The sequence below is a fragment of the Pleuronectes platessa genome, chromosome 20 (assembly GCF_947347685.1).
Source record: "Pleuronectes platessa chromosome 20, fPlePla1.1, whole genome shotgun sequence".
NCBI lineage: Eukaryota > Metazoa > Chordata > Actinopteri > Pleuronectiformes > Pleuronectidae > Pleuronectes > Pleuronectes platessa.
Genome location: NC_070645.1, coordinates 10,824,306 through 10,842,241, shown reverse-complemented (window position 1 = coordinate 10,842,241; position 17,936 = coordinate 10,824,306). Strand labels below are relative to the sequence as shown.

General features: G+C 42.5%; 1 protein-coding gene across 1 annotated transcript in view; it reads left to right on the top strand.

Annotated features, from left to right (window-relative positions):
• The window catches only part of cntnap2a (contactin associated protein 2a), a 314,161-nt gene that overhangs the window by 214,408 nt on the left and 81,817 nt on the right, over nucleotides 1-17,936 (top strand). The window contains exons 14-15 of the mRNA XM_053412914.1: nucleotides 694-809; nucleotides 2,126-2,210. Coding sequence (XP_053268889.1) covers nucleotides 694-809; nucleotides 2,126-2,210 — 201 coding nt within the window. The remainder of the gene's footprint in view (nucleotides 1-693; nucleotides 810-2,125; nucleotides 2,211-17,936) is intronic.

Sequence of the window (17,936 nt, the reverse complement as noted above, 5' to 3'; positions counted from 1 at the left end):
CTCACAAACACAAACACCACACACACATATGAAACAGACTTGTTATGTAAACCTGAGAGTGCTCCAATGGCCTGAGTGATACTTCTGTCACACACACACGCACACACACACACACACACACACACACACACACACACACACACACACACACACACGCACACACACACACGGTTGAATAAGTTGTTTGTCTGAAACAGAGGAGCACGCAGACACAGCAAAGGCGAGACTTTTAATGAAATGTCACTGCCGTCCGCCGGCTAGCCCCTTGGTCACACTGAATTGCACACTCACTCAAACATACACACACACACACACACACACACACCTCACATCCCCCGACTGACAGTGGGAATGAACAGGGAGATGTCTGAGTGACTGGCTTATACCATAACAGTGCACAAGAGTCTGTTGAACCCTTGAGAACACAGAACAAACTTTACTGCCATGGCAACTGCATGTCATGTTTGTATATATATCTTCACATGAGTTATTTTGGATTTTCAAAATGTTGAATGAAGTTGAAATCGTTAATATGAAAAATTCAGTAGTAAAAGTTTGAGCTGTTTCTACTGGTAATGCAAATGTGTTTAATGACTCAAACAAGTGATGTGCAACAGGTTTGTTTCTAGCATTTGAAGAGTTGTTGTTTTTTACCACGTTGTAAACCCTGTGTGTGTGTGTTTTTGTGTAAAGAGGACAAAGTATGGACGACAGTGATGAACAACCTGCCACCCAAAACGACAGTGACCGGCTCGAGTAGAGAGAGACGCACGGTCCTGCAGGTCAACTACAGCGCCTCTATGGACCAGGTAAGAAAACTGACCCCCTCCCCAAACTTACTATAAAGAGAAGTGATGTTGTTCCCATATGAAGAAAACATGTTTTTTTTAATATAAGATTCAAAACTGTAGATAAATATTATTTCATCCTGAACCAGCATCAGCACAGGTTTGTGAAGAACGTCTAGCTTTATGTTTTACAGTCACACCTACACAGTCTATGTTGTCTATAAACTATAAATATATGTCACTTCTCTCATGGCTGAACATTGTGGAGCCAAACAAAGCCGGACAAAGTTGACTTGAGAATCTGGTGAACCTTCATTTGGTTTGGTTAGAGTTTTCTAACCCCCAATAAATGATAATCAAAAATTAGACATCATATTCTGAAATTATTGCTTGTTATTGTTGATATAAGAATCCCTCCTTCCTGCACCTATTGTCAATGAGAGGGAAGTGAGTCATTTTTCCCTGGGTAGTGGGTTGGCTGCTGTTCAGAGAGCTCATAACTTCGCCAAGTCCATCTCGACATAACAAAAAAAACAAGATCCTGGATCCACCCGAATCTCTGAATCCAGCTCTAAATGTATTGAGATCTTCCTTGGGTTTAACTCCCCTCCACAAATTTTCAGGAAAATCGTGTCTGTAGTTTTTGAGTCGTCCTGCTGACCGTCAGATAAACAACATAACCTTTCATGCAGGCTGTAACCACTGTAACATTCAGGCTACAAACCAATATGTCTGCTGTCACAGCTTTGACAAATCTACACCAACAGCAGCGTCGTATTCTCTCCAGCTTGTGACTGTGAGGAGAAAAAGTGCAATCCATTCTCAGGCTGCAGCCCCTCTACTCATCCGGTCTTAATTCTTTCTAACGCTTAATAATAATCCAACATAATAACCAGTGTATCACCTCGGGGCCTCCAGGCGCTGCTCCGGCTCTGCAACGCACGACTCCAACTACCTGAGTCTGCTCGGGAGTCAAATCTCTAATCTTTGTGGCGAGTGGTTATAGATTGCAGCTGTCACTCTCTCCTTCAAAAGCAAACTGCGTGTGAGCCTTGCAGCATTCAGCCCTCCGGTGAGGAGTGACAGCGGCTCCCACCTGCAGAGTGTACACGACGACTGAGTCACACGAGATGACACGGCCTGTGTGGCGGATCCGTCCTGTAATCACGTTTCCTCCTAACTCGTATGGATCCCTCGTTCCATTTTCAGCTTCTCCAAATCATAACAACATCACTGTGCACTTTTGTTTCATTTTGAGGCTCGATAATTTATGCTTTTCATGAAATTGACCGGTCTGGTTGAACGAGATACAAGAATAAGTGTCCATGTGTTTACAGTTGACCGCCATCACCAACAGCGCAGAGTACTGTGAGCAGCAGATCGTCTACAGCTGTCAGAAGTCCAGACTGCTCAACACGCCAGGTAAAAGCTGGGGATGATGTCTCTATTTCAGATGGTTTGTTCCCATCTGCTCTTCTGTCTGGGGATATATGACAGAGGGAGGACACGAGTTAAATGAAAAAATCTGAATTAATGAGGCATTACAAATGTGACGGGGCCATGGCCAGATCTTAATCCAGCAAACACTGAAGCTGCTCTTGTGGCTCGTCATCACACAACTCCTCACTAACACCACATTCTCACTTTCCAGCCTGAAAAAAAGAAGTTGGGAAACTGATGCTTCTGTTTTAGTTTGAAAAAAGTATGTATGGGCTTAAATGGAGATTATTTTGAAACGATTATTAACAGGGCTCAACTTTTCATGCAACAATGGAATCACCAACCAATCAATTTGTGTTGAGGTTACGTGAACGGTCATGTGATGCATGTTTTCAGATGTGTTAGTTTGTCTTAGTACCGACTTGAAGTTTAAATGGTTGTGTGGACGGAGATGGTTTCATTGTTGAAATAAGATGAGACATGAGATAGACATTATCGTCTCCGTGGGAAATTTGCCCTGGATGTGTCTACAGCAAAACACACTCCAAAGTAGCAAATACATTTATCCATCACACATTCATTAACATTTTTAAATTGTTTTCTTTGAATTTCTCACTTATGCGTTGCTCTTGCCTCCAACCTGCCCCAACGCAGCACTAGAATACTAATGGTAGTATTTAAACAGACCATTGGAAATCAGTGGGGTCATGGCTGGGATCTTTCTCAGTAGGTAAACTTGTAGTACACTCATTTGCATCAGGTTTGTTTGCACTAAAATATAAGATAATGTACCTTAGCAAGCCTCGGGTTGAGTGTCAGTTTGGTGTCTTTCAAAATGGTTGAGTCATGTGTGGTTTGATCAGATATGTTTGATTTGGGGTTCTGGTTGGTAGAGTAGAGTTTGAACAGGGGTTTTGTGTCGTTGTGTTGCCGTACAGAGGAGAAGGGAGGAGAGCGTGCAGCTGTGCAGCTGCCATTGCTGGGGACAGCAGAGACAAAGGCAGCAGCGTTTTACTCTTGTTTTGCTCAGTCTGTGTCAATGCTTGTTATTTAGTCTAATATCTTGTTTGAGGAGGACGTGTGTGTGTTTGTGTGTGCATGTGTGTGTATACGTGTGCATGAGCGTCTACTCACTTTCACTTTGAGCACTTGCTGTCGTTGTCTGAGTTTTCTGCCATCCACACACACACACAAACACACCCACACAAACACACACACATACTTCATACACATACATGCGTACACACATGCACACAGAAACCAATCGCGCTTCTTAAAGACAAGACACCCCTGGCAATTAGAGTGAAAGAGAGAGAGAGAGAGAGACGATGGACAGGCGATGAGGGAGGAATCGAAAATTGCAGGTTTGTTAAATGTATATATAACATATAGTGTGTATGTCGGTGTGTGTGTGTGTGTGCGTGTATGTGTGTTGTATTATATGTGTGTCCATGCTCCATGATTGACATAGAAGGAGTAAAGCAATAGGTGGTTAGTAATAGTAGGGTATTAGTGCAGCAGACCAAAACTTTGCAATTAACCTCTGCTGCTCTGAGAGATGTCATCTACACACACCCACACACACACACACACACACACACTATTAATTTGCGATTTTTTCACATTAAGACGATGTTGCGTGAACTCTTGCATCCGAGATCATCCACCCACCCACCGACCACACACACACACATTCAGTCAGTCCATCAGTCCTTCATTAACCACTGTAGTTTATTCTTGATTCAGTGCATTGTAAGTTAAGGAAATCCAATTACCAGTCTAAAATGAGTGAGAATGTAGTACCGGGAAAAATCATTTACCCCAAAATATGCTTCATAAATTAGCTGTCAGCTTTCATCAAGTTACACTGTCAACAGCATTTCCACTGCGTACCACAGCCACACACACACACACACACACACACTCACACACAAACACACACACACACACACACACACAATCTGCTATAAAGATGTACACTTGCATCTTGATCTCATCTATTACACCAGAGATGGCATTTAGAAAATAAACCAATTGTTAAATGGGAATTATATTCTGCCACCAGTGACACCCTTAATTTGAAATATGAGCCGTAATTGTCCTAATTGTCTGACCCCTTCCTCACCTGTTCCACGTATTCTGCCCTTTGAATTATATTTATCACCTCACAGACACAGTTTGTCCCCCTGTCCAATGTCCTCATTCGCTGGATTGAAACGATGCATGCAGCATTACAAATACAGAGACACAACTTAGACCGACACACGGTCCAATGTACCCCCCAACCCCTCTTCCATCTCCCCTCTTCCTCCTTCATCTTCTGCATCCAAATGTATCAATTTGACCCATCTTTTCACTGCACTTAATCCACACTTACCTCACCACCCTGTTCTCACTTTGTACTTCTCTCCTTTATCATTTCAAGTCTCCAATTTCACCTCAACTTAGTTTCTTCTTTCCTTTTTAAATCTTTTTTTTCTCCACTCTTTGTCTCTGCATCTGTCTGTCAGTGACTGTTGAACACTATATCCAATGTGTCGGAGCCACAGCTTTGATTAGCAATCTCCACTTATGGATTAGTATCATTCCCTTACAGCGTGAACAAGCTGTAAACAAGCAGTGGTTGCACAAACAAGTCCTCATGCAGATGCAAACCAAAGACTTTTTTTTTGGGGGGGGGGGGGGGGTGGGGGGGGTTGTGTGTGCACTTTGACCTATGTCCAATTTGCTAACATGGAGGAGGTGGAGTTTTTGACCTATACTGTAGGCAGCCACTAGGGGTCTATTGAGATAATTTGGGTTATCTTTGAGGGAATCTGTCGTCCATGTTTATATGACTTCATTGATGCGGGCTTGGTGCTGTATGTCACCAGTGGACGGCTGCCTTCAAAGGTCTACAAATTCAAACTGAAAATGACAAAGCAATTTGACTCTGTCCTTCAGTTTCCTGAACCTGAGTCCCATCTGTCTGGCTGAGCCCTGTTTACTCAAGAGTTCTGTGATCGACCTTAACCCACCTGCAGAGAAGTGGATGGTTTCCCATCCTAACAGTTTTAAGGGCTCCAGCATGGGTCTGAACAACTCCTCTGCTTGGTACAGAGTCTTTAAGAGCCGTGAGCCGTAATGAGAAATCAGTATAGACAACAAATTCAAGTCCTGTTGCCACACAACAATGTTGATGCAGCAAATGTTCAAAAGTTCACGACCAGTATATTTTAGTTTGCTTGCTGCTGTTTTCCATGAAGGTCAAACATGTAACAAGCTCATCCACCTCCCGGACACAGCTTGTTATATTTGACAGATTGGTCATTGCACGAGGCAACTGTGATGTCACTTGCCAGATGTCCGGTGATTCACTGCAGTCTCCTCCTAAAGGACGGATGCTGTTGCTCAGAAGAACACAACCACACCATCAGGAAAAGGCAAGAAGGAGAGGTAACAAATAGTTGTAGGACCAGCTTGTTTCCTCCAGGAGCACTGCTTCGGGCTCGTGTGCACTTCTTTGCCTTAATAAACCATTCCCAGAGGTTTTTCCATAGAGTGCCTTGTCTTCACTAAACGTCTCTGCAGTATCCCTCCAGGAGCCATGCTGGAATTGCTATGCTCCCTCATCAATGACATTAAATAAAGTATAGTATATGTAGAGTATTGATGTCTGTAGAGACGGACCTGTTTGCATACTCTTGCCTCCGGCCCAGTCGATTTTGTGACACACAACATGTGCCAAGACAATTTTTTGGGTCTAAATGCCATTTCTGGATAGGACAGGAAAAACAAGCATGATTTAGGCTGTGTGTTGTTCTTGCGTGCATTGGCACTAACCCTCGCCATTAGACACACAACATAACTACAGATTTAATACTAGGTAAATTCCACATACGCACATGCACACACCTTTGCATCCCAGAGATTTTGTCACTTTATGAAAACCCTTTGTTTCTCTCTTTATTTGTCGAAACTTGCCTGAAGCACTGATAGAATAATTTAAGGCACCGTGGTTAATGAAGAAAGAAATGTTTCTATCAGATAAATGAGCTCATTAGTTCCAGTGAGCTGTGCCTCGGTAAGACTTACTGTAAGTGCCTGATGAACGGGGCAACACAGACGCACAGGTTCTCTGCACGTATGAGGAAGATTTGGGCAAATTGCTCGCAAAGTCAACCTGTGCCTTTTGCAAATATTAATCTTTAAAAAGTTTTGCAAATGTAACATAAGACGTGTCAATAATAAAGTATAACACTTTCACACATTGGATGATTATAACATTGCCGACTCTGACAATTTTTTGTCTGAATAATATAATGGTGTGTCATCTAGTTGTGTAATCAAGCAGTCAAACTTGTTTCATTCACAGAGGATGTAGCAACACTGGCAGCAAAATTCAATTATAGAAAGATGTTAATGTTTTCAGATAATAACCCGACCGGCCCTAAAAATGAGATCGCAGGAACCGCGACACGTCCACCTCCTCTGTGAAGGAGAGATTCCACCCGCTGTCAGCAAAACCACCCAACCAATTAATCTGGGGTGATGTCACAAAGTCGCGATTGTCAGAGCCACTTTCTGTCCCATCCTGTACAAAGTTATTGGGTTACTTGTAAAAATGCTTTGAAGTGCCATTATTTCAGGACATTGTAGGATTTTGTTACGTTAGCATTTTTACTGGCTGTTAAAATGTTACAGGTCGCTGAAGACGAGATGTGAGTAGGTGATAAGCAGCTCGATGGGAGCGTTGGATGATCGGAGGAGAAATAGCTTCACGGACTGGAGGGAAAGAAAGAAGGGGAGAGAAAAAGCAATTGGAAATCCTGTTTTGCTGTTACACAGAGCGGTCAACACACTGCAGTCACGGTGTGTGGCCGACACGACTGATCATGATATGTCGGTCACTCAGTGTAAAAGAAAGGACGTGTGGCAAGTGATTTAATGGCTTACCATAGAGCTGAGAACAACACTTAGAGCACAAGTTGTAATATGATTTCATCAGTTTTCCTCAGCATCATATTAATGAGTTTGTACTGCTCATAACATGTAATATATTAGTTGTTGTAAAATACATGGTTGGGCTATATAAATACTACTACTAATTATAATAATGATAATAATACATATGTATTTGCTAAGCACCTTTCAAAACAGTCCTTACAAAGAGGTAAAATAAAAGAACTACAAATCAAACATTAAAATAAAATAATAACAGCTGTAATTATAAAACATAATTTGAAGGTCATGGCAAAAGAAAAGGATAAAATATGCACATCTAATGCATTATATCAAGATATATTTTTTTTTATATGAGTCAATTCAATAATTATTGCAATAAATGTCACATTGTTATTTTATTTTAGTTAAAGCACACGTTTTCTCCTGTGTGAAGGTTTTAAACTCTTTATGCACAGAATGGCACTAGATGAACAAATCTGGTGTAGATCATTTGTGAGTCATACTTTGTCACTGTGCTGACACAATAAAAAATAATTATATTTTTATATGTTGTTGTTGCGTTGGATGAAACCTATTATTGCGGAAATTGTTGCGTTTTCACTCGTCACTTTATTTGTTGCTTGTTTGCAACTGATATAACACGATAGCTATTGAAAGGATTACACTGCAAGAGAGAGTTTTTTTGTCATATTCACAGATCTTCCTGGGAATAATTCACGGGTCTTGATGAAAAAAGGACATTTCAGAAAGGTATATCCACGAGAGCTGAATGGGCCTCAGGGGAGTAGTGCGCTTGACTAAGATGTCTAGTGCGTGGTCTCTTGATATATTCTTTACCGTCGAACATATTGAATGTTACACGCTACCTGACCAGCAGCATGTTCTTCAAATGGCTGGATGAAGTCCGGCGTTAAAGTCTGTGACCCTTAACAACCGACATGTGCAGAAACACGGGTTATAAAATTGGTCTTTGATGTAACAAAAAGGTTACGAGAGAAGGAGGAGAGGAGAGAAACCTGGGAGTCCATAGATATGAGACGAGTGCGGCTCAGGATAATGAGGCTGTGTGTATGCGTGGCGTTGTTACCGTCCACTCCTTGGGCACTTCTGGTCTCAATTATTGCCTCAGAAGCCACAGTGATATTCCACACACACAAACACACACACACACACACACACACATGGTCACAGCTCTTGAAATGCACCCTAATGACTTTATTCAGAGCCTTCAGTTAACAACTTGTTTATTTTTTACCTCGTTTTGGGGTTTTTGATGTTCATCATTAGACCGTACAGATGTAGCAGCAGCAGACAATTACTTTTTCTCTGTGTGTTTGTTCGGATGTGTTTGTCTGTGTGTGTGTGTGTGTGTATATGTGTGTGTTTTTGTCTCTGTGTGTGCGCGTGCAAAAACAACAGGTACCAATGATGGTGCAATGCTGTGAAATGCTTACGAGTATAGCTGACATCCAGATGACAAAAGTCTGTGTGTAATTATGTTTTATTTTGAAAAATAGGCCCTTAACCAGTCTTCTTTGAGTTGTGCTCGCTCCTCTGCAGTTTGCCTTTAAAGTCAACTCACGCCTCTTACCTAGTTTTTAGATTTTTGCCGGTTTTACTGCTGATGCAAAGGAAAAAATACATAAATGTTTATTCTGGGCCTGGTCATTGGTTTTTTAACTATATTGGGGATAATGTCATTATTAGTTTATGTCATGTGTTCTTTTTATTTTAGCCTATTGTACTCGCACGCTGCCCGATTGTGCCACGTCTTTCATTACCCGACTAATGTTCTGGTTACAGTGTCATTAAATTGTGAAAGCGCTCCAGGCAAGAAGCAAGTCAGGGGCCAGGAGAGAACAAGGGCTAATATATTGAAGTACAAGGGAAAGGAGAACCATCACCAGCGGCCTCGGGGCATCTCTCTCGCTCTCCCCATCAACCCAGCGTCTGCCTCTCTCTTCTTCTTTTTTTTTCCCACCTCTCCTCTCTTTACCCCCTGTAGACAAGATGCTAATTAACGTTAAATTATCCTCTCTATCTTTCCCTGCTTTGAATGCAGTGATGAGAATCCGTCTCCCCTTCAAGGTTGCGGGCGGCGTTTTGGCCCTCCGACCCCAGGGGGGCGATGGGGCGCCCGCTCGCTTGATAAGAGGCGCTCGTGGCTGAAGCGTTAAGTTGGGCTTTATATAGCGATAAAAAATTATCGAATGGAATTGGCTTGAGACGTTTCTCCTGTCGCTCACATACAGGTTAGAAGAGAGGGCCCTTGAACGCAGACGGGTTGGTGGTGGGAGAAGGTTTGCTAATAGGAAACAGCAGGAGTGTGTGTATGTGTGTGTCGTTGGGTGTGTGTGTTAGATTTTCCAACCTGTGTGTGTGTGTATGTGTGTGTGTGTGATTGGGGACAAGCGAGCGAGCCTCTCTTTTCGTGACAAAGTGGTGTTTAGTGAGAGAAACCGGTCAACAAAGTGCGATCCGTCACCGCGGAGCCCAAATCATTTACATCCCATAATGTGTGCTCTCTGTTCGCCGTTGCCTCGGTAATGCGTCATTGCCTGGGATAATGCTGTCATATGTTGTGTTGACAGAGTCGTGTGTCTTATCCCGGCCCGCCTCTGCCTACCTGAGAGCCACACTCACTGCTTATAGCTACACAGGCGCAGGTGTCAAAGTAAAAGAGTATAACACTTTACAGTACATTAAGTTGGAGTAATAAGCTGTTTGCCAGGCCAGCATCTCTCTTTTCCCTCTCTCTCTCTCTCTCTCTCTCTCTCCTATTTTCTCGGTTTTCCTTTCCCCTGAACTTCTTCTTCTCTCGCTCTCTCTCATAGTTTCACGAACTTATGAAAGTCACTCTCCGTTTTTGGGGGGGATTGTAAATGGGAGTGTAATTAGTCTGGTGTGGGTTTGTGTAGCTGTATAATGTGTGTGTGTGGTGTAACTGTTTGCTGATACATCACCAACGGTTGGTGAGGCTTTTGATGTGTGTATCTGTATTGGTTTCTTCACCTCTTTGTATTAGTGCTTGTGTAATGTGTGTGTGTGTGTTTGTGTGTGACCACACATGCCTTTGCTCTTTTCAGGGACCACACCACAAACTGTGTCTTAACACAAAGATAAAAATCCAGAATCATGGAATTTACCCCAACAGAGGAAAAAAGTGTAAATGTGTAATTATCGATAAATCAAATTTGATTTGCATAGCCCATATTCACAAATCACAATTTGTCTCATAGGGCTATAACAAGGTGCGACATCCCCTCCCTTATGTCCCTTTCATGGACTCCTTCCCCTGTGAGATCAGGGTCAAGGAACTCTTCTAAAAATCTTAAAATGAGCGAGCACACATAGTTCAGACTAGAATATTAACTGTAATTCCCTTCAGGTTTGCACAGCTGAACAAACCTGAATGGATCCGTTTTCCAGTCATACGTGGATAATGCAAATTGCTCTGTGAGAAGGTGTTGTGCTTTCCTTAAAAGCAGTTTACACGTTCTCGTATTTTTAGCTTGAGCGAAGTCTTTCTGATGTGTCCGCCTCAGCTGCTGGCACCTGAAATTAGTGCTCTATCTCAGGACACGGCTACAGATCAAATGGTGTGAGGTGCCCGAGGCCATGCGTTATATTATTTTCTTGCTCCAGGTAAAGTGGTTTGCGCACAAACCTAACAGTCGTCTTTTGAAGTCCACATGTGGACTGTATGTATTCATTCATAATGCAGAAGAATAACAAGACATGCTTGACAACACCTCCTCAGGATGGAGGCTCATTGATTGTCAAGGTTTAACCTCTTCTATGTAAGCAGGTGCACATGACTGGAACTACAAGTCAAACACTGTCAATAATATTGGATTACACCAGTAGAGCGCATCCCTCCGCCAAAGAACAACTGTCCCCTTTGAGTTCAATCAAACTGCACCAAATCACCTCTTAGTCCAGATCTGTGCCAAAATGGTATCTGTACTTCCTTGGCCCATTTCCCCTCGTTCCAGAAAGTTTCATGGCAACTTGTTCAGTGTTTTTTCGCCTAATTCTGCTTACAATCAAAATATATTGGCACTTAATCGTCCGCCCAGGCAAAACATTCCCTTAAATTCAGACTGCAACAAACTCATTTTTTTATCATGACCCATGGGTTATTCCCTGGGAAAATATCAAAATAACGCACTGCAATGTAGTGAAAGTCTGGAGCCGCCACTTTGTCTGAATCCTCTCAAAAAATGAAATGGTCTCTTCCTGTCACGTACCACATCCTTCCACCAAATTTCATGGGAATCATCTTAGTAGTTTTCTGTGTGACGAGCCAATGGGCAGGGGTGAAACATAATCTCCCTCTTGGTGGAGGTAAAGATTCAGCGCTTTTAAGGAAAAGACGGATATATAGATTTACAAATGCAAAAATTTGCACAAATAAGAAATGACTCAGTCCTGTTTTTATTGGCTTTAAACATACATCCTGAAAATGTTTATATGCATCATCAACAGATTAGCAGGGTTTTTAACAGCTGGTCCCTGTGCCATGTGTCTAAACAGTGAAAGTGAATGTAAGTATGCTATAAATTGCTCTGACGCATGATGAGTGGGAGCAGTGACTGTTTGCTAAAGCAACCTTTGCTAATTTTTAGTACTCTTTATATTAGTCTTTAATTAACTATCATGTTTTAATCCATAATTCAATAAAAGGTGGGGGGACATAATTAATACTGGAGCCGAATTAATTAATTATGGTTTTGACCTTCAGAGACTCAACTTCATCGTGAGCTTTTAGTTATTTGTCATTGGGAATTCTTGGAGTAATAAATCTCTTCCACTATCTACTTATAATGGTGCATCATCCCGCCCCAGATAACAGGCTGTTGTTTGGGAGCAGGTTCACACAGAGCACGCCGACTGTCTCCTGCCTCTGCTCTTTTCAGGGGGAAATTAGACATCAGTCAATGTAAAGAGCCTGCAAGGGAGTCCATTATCCATACACAAAAGGCAGCACTCAGCACATCCAATTGTGAACAATTTGCTAATGGTTTTGATACAGGTATTGCGTGCACTGGCGTTCAACACCAGACATTAAACTTGTTAATTGTCTTCCGGGGACTGAAGAAGAGCCAGTCCAGAGTTATAGCAGGGACAGCGGTGTGTTCTCTTCTCTTTGCATTCTAGTTGAGTGTAAGGCGCACAAAGCTGCAGCTATAAAAAAAGAGGAGACGAATGAGGATCTTGGCAGGGAGAGCGACAAAGTGGGTGCGGTACACTCCTGCCCATCACGTCTCTGAACTCGCAGGCACCCACATGTTTTTCAAAGCCGCACACATTATTATTAAGCAAACACACACAGGCAGAGCATCATGAACAAGCACACAATGCAACATCCTCAACTCGCAGTGACACAAACAGCCTCACAAAGGAAGCCTTATCTTTATTTTTTATTATTTTTCAGTTTTTTTTTTCTCCCATGCTTTTATTTGTGCATCTCCACTCTTTTCCTCCCTCACTGTTATCTATTTTCAACTCCATCTCCCATATATTTATTTATTCTTCTTTTTTTTTTTTCTTTTTTTTTTTTATCTCATCCCCTCTCTGAAATGTTCACTGCTGAAGGGTGGGCCCAAGGCTCTATATACAAAGGCATCACAGACACACACACACACACACACACACACACACACACATTAATGCACAGAGGGCTTCCAACAAATTTTAACTTACATGTAATATTGCTCTGTCTTCCCGTCTTTGAGTAAGAATTGCCAATCAACCAGTGTTGAATTTGTGTGTGTCTGTCTGTTTTTTATAAGGCACTCTAGCTGATCCCCCAAAATATATGGAGGATTTTAATGTATGCACTCCCTTCACTGTTGTCGTATCTGAAAAGGAATGTGTGTGCATGGCTGTGAGTGTTTTTTCCGTGTGTCTCTTAGTGTGTGTGTGTACGTGTGTATGTGTGTGTGTGGTTAATATTCCTGCAAGGGTATCCCCTATGGATGTCCATGCCGCTAATATTAATGGGCGAGGAGCATTATGAGACGGCAGCATTAAGATGAATCTCCGGAGAGAGAAAGATCTCTGCACGGTAGCATTGAAGTGGGAGAGATTTCTGATGGAAGCATACTGGGTGATGGTGAAGCGTACGTGATAGCTTATTGATCTCCTTTGGGAAATTCTCATTTTCGCGGCCCCGAGGGTTCAGCGAGCTGCTAAAAGGAATACACAGAGTTTTTAAAAAATCAGGTTCTAGCTATACTTAACAATTAAATGAATACATTATACACAAGGTCATGCGCCTCTCCTCTGTGATTTTACATAGTGTTAAGTTCTCTCACCACGAACATGACCTTTAAGCCAAAGCTGAAAGCGATGAAATCCCATCAACTCTCTGATAATGAGAATAGTGCAGTTTGTCCATCTACACGTGCTTTGCTTCTAAAATTAAATCTTGCATCATCCACTACCTTCATTTTCAAATTAAGCAAAGATGTAAATTTTTTATGGATGAATAGATATTTGAGGGAAAATGCAGATTTCCATTAAAATGATTTTTCAGAATATACCCAATTTGTGATTCAGCTGTTATTATTCATAGCTGCATAGATGATCATTTTGAATTTTCCTTTGACTGTTTATAAAGATGGATGACACGACCCTGTTGTAAAAAACTGAAGCTAAACTAAGCCAGTCTGGGCAGTCATGATCGAGGTCCCGCCCATACACGCACACAGCCAATCGCGAGTCAGTCTCGGTTCTCAGTCATGACGTTTCAACTTAGTTTTATAGCATCAAATAGCTATTTAAAATCAAACTTGGCAAAAAAAGGAATAGCTGGATAAACATCAGTGTGATAAGAACTACCTAAAATGACAGAATCCATCCTTGAGAAACATTTATTCGATGTGTATTTTTACTTTTTGGTTTGGTCCATGTCCCATCCACTGACCTGGAGGAGGTACAGCGGCCAGCCCCCAGGAGGGGGTCAAGACGAATTGGCTTCACTTTTGGACACAGTCTTTTCGTCTATCTTTAAATACAGTCTATGGGAACTGCTGACTTAATGCTATAATGTTATGAGAAGGCGACCATCGCACATGTGAGAGAATTTTAAATCCCAGTAGTGAGACGATGAATCTATGTCACTGGAACCTGGTGCGAAAACCTTAAGATCCTCACACCGTCACAGCAACTCGTCAGCACACAGCTTGGGCCTTAAGGAGACAAACCCGCGTCAGACAGATGAGTCTGGATGTGTTGAACTCGCTGGAACCATCAGCAACACTTCAACACTGAACCTGAGCAGTGACATTTTCTTCTAACTGCCTTTTCCCTTCTCTTCTCTCCTGCTGTTCTTTTGATCTTACAGTGTCAATAACAATTGTGTTCATTTTATTGCACGCCATTTGTTCTGCGGGTGATGTGTTTTTGTATATTGGCACTATCATTGCATGTTGTCAGGTTGGAATCATAATCAACATTCTGAACCTGTCATCTAGACAGGTTTCTATGAGGGGGGGGGGGGGGGGGGGTAGTGTACCTCTTATAACAGCCAGAGTGTTTGCTGTTGTTTTCAGTGAGTATAACTGTGTTTTACTGAGAACTTTCAACAAAGCAAGCACCTGGCATTTAGTTTACACATTATATAATTGGCCTTGATGCTCTGTGTAACTGAGATATGTTTGTGCGCTCTTTTCGTGTATTTGTCTGTGTCCTGTCGGGATTTGACGTCTCGCTGCTCTTGAGCACATAAGATATCAGGGGAAACGTCTTTTTCTTTTGTTTACAGGTTGACAGCAGAACTCCTGCACAATTTCAACCTGTGTGCGATTCCTAAAAAAACAGCCCATACTACTTATCGGTGTAGACTTTCATGGTGCGATGGGGAGAGAGGGACGCACAGAGAGGAGGGAAATGTTGGATCGCGGCGAAGAGGAGAGGGAGTAAATGGAGAGAAAGGGGCGGTGTGAGACAAAGATTGATGCAGAGTGACAGAGGGGGAAGAAAATAAGTAAAACAGGGAGAAGGGAGAGGAGAAGGAGGGTAGCAGGAGAAGCAGATTAGTTTGTTTTCTGCCGCTTGCTCTGACATTGAAAGATATGTCAGTGCTAATGTCCCAGAAAGCCTTGAATAACACTGCAAACCAATACATATCCTCCTTAATGGGATTTTCTGAGCTGTACTTGCCCGCGCACACACACACACACCCATACAAATCCAACGCACCCAAACCAGCACACACACACACACATAAACAATGCACCATATGGCCACCGCCTGGCAGAAAGATGAAAAGCAAATGGAAAAATAGAAACAACTCGCTTGAGGAGTAATTATAACATTGTCTTCTCATTTGTGACGAGCGGAGGGGTTGATCTCAATTATGAAGTCTTCCAGAGCCATCTCCGCCTTTTCATTTGTCCTCGCCAAGGTTGCCCGCGACACCGGGTGCACGGCGGGTCGTGGCGTGCGACCGCAAACTGATCATCAGACGCAGAGTATTCAGTGACAGATCACACAAGCAAGAGGATCCAGCATCATTATGTACACATGCATCCCAGCATTTGCATATCCATACTAATGGCTCCATCTCTTTCCTTATACCTGTCCCTCCGTCACACACACACACACACACACACACACACACACACACACACACACACACACAAACCTTCATATATGTGATGACCAATGAAGTATTTCCAGAGCGTCGTTAGTGTTTATGCATGCAGCAGAGTGTCTGCATCAGTAAGTGCACAGTTTATTAGGGTCTGTGAGTGTGTGAGTGTGTGTGTGTGTGTGTGTGTGTGTGTGCACTGCCCACTGGAGGCAGTTTTAAAGCAGCTCTCGGATTACAGCGGGATATTGGGGCACAGAGAGATTAGACCAATTGGAAAAACAACAGGAGAAAAACAGAGGAAGTATCACTCAGCGGTGCTAATGAAGCAACAGAGAGGAAAGTAGATTATCCGACTCGACCTTGAGGGGGTTTTGAACTAACCGGAGGTCACAGAGGCAAAGATTTGGGAAGATGCGCGACTTTTTATAGCAACCTGTGAGGGAGTTTCTGTGGGTCAGGGTGAAATGAATCTTTACAGTTAACAGTGTGTACCTGTCTGCTGGAAAAAAATGTGTTGTGCAACTGTTTGACAGCATTTCATAGCATCGTTGTTTGTGTGTGTGTGTGTGTGTGAGCATGTTTCTTTTCTCTTCTGAACCTAATGTCTGTGTAGCAGCATATTAATATCAATGTGTTTATATCGATGCCAGAGAATGTCAGGGTGTGTGTGCGCGCCTGTCTGTGTCACGGTGTGTTGTTGTGCTTTTCATTGTGTGACACATCTCCTTGCAGCGGGTTTTGTCTTGTCTCTCACACGGCGATAATAAACAAAGTCATGAATATTCATGTTGTTTATCTTATTCGAATGTTGATGTTCCCTGTGACATTCTATTGTAATTACTCAGCTCCGATTGCTCGCGTGTGTTTCTGTATGCATATTCCTCGTGTATTGTTGTTTGTTCACACAGCCTTGTGCATGGTAGCGTCCTCCAGGGTACCAACAAACAACGGCGTAATGATCCACTTGACATATTCCTAAAATCCGAGTGTTAGATGGAGGCTCCTTTTATTAATCTTATACATTGAGAGAGTGAGGGCAACAAGGAACTATTTTTACAGACCATAACTAGATATTAAATACTCCCAATAAAGGATCCTAGAACAGCACTCATAGGTGTGGGGGTTCACTGCAGACAGTTCCACGCACTACCCTTTACTCTCAGCAGCATTATACTGGAAGGGCACGGGTCCAAATGTCAACCCATTTCTCCTGATCAGGTCCAGCCGTCCTGTTCCTCTCTCCTCACTGTGTGTTGTCTGAGCTCCTGCAGACACAGCGTTGAAGTGCATGCTGTAGCCAGGTGCAGGCTGGCACTGCTGGAGCTGTGCTCATGGGTGTGCTACTGGGGTATAGAAGGAAGATGAATCACAGCGAAGATGATTCAGGCACGTAGGAAGAGAAAGGTGTACTTATTCCTTCTTGGGAAAAAGTCACCACTGTACTAACAATTGTCATTCTTGACTTAAAGATACATCTAGCTGTTTTTTATTGAAGAAATAGGGTAGAGATTAAAAAATAGGGGGTATACTTTTTACTAAGTGTCCTTTAAGGTTAATAAGAAAGCCAACCTTTTTGGGGTATTTGAACAGGAGGTTTCAGATGTTTTTTTTAATGGTAAGTCAGAAGTTGGGCTGGTTGATTGTTTGGTGGTTCGGCTGGTTGGCTAGTTGGTTTGAATGGCTGGTTGGTTGATGGGTTTATTGGTCAGCAGAATAAAGCCAAAACTACTGACTTGATTTCAACACAGAACTCGGTGGAAGGAAGGGACATGTTGTAGCGCCGATTGTAATGATCCAGGAATTTATAGCTTTCTTCAATGTTGCGAGATCTGGCAATTTAGACATTTTTGTCCCTTTCCCATGGAGTCATTCATGGATCTTGATATTTATGAGTTTGTTCAATTTGGTGCAGTGTGATTGAATTTTAGTGGACTGTTGGGCCGTGGCGGAGGTATTCGATCTACCATGCGCCATATAGTTTATCTTCTGAAATACTATTAATTTAAGTCCCAGTCTGGCATATGCATTTGAACTGGACCCGCGTGTAAAGACCCAAATGCAGGCTATTCATTAAAGCATTAAAGCTTCTTCTCTGAAGCCATGCAAGCTCCAGTCGTACAGTTTGTGTTTGCATGCTTTGTGTGGGCTTTTATTTGGTTGTT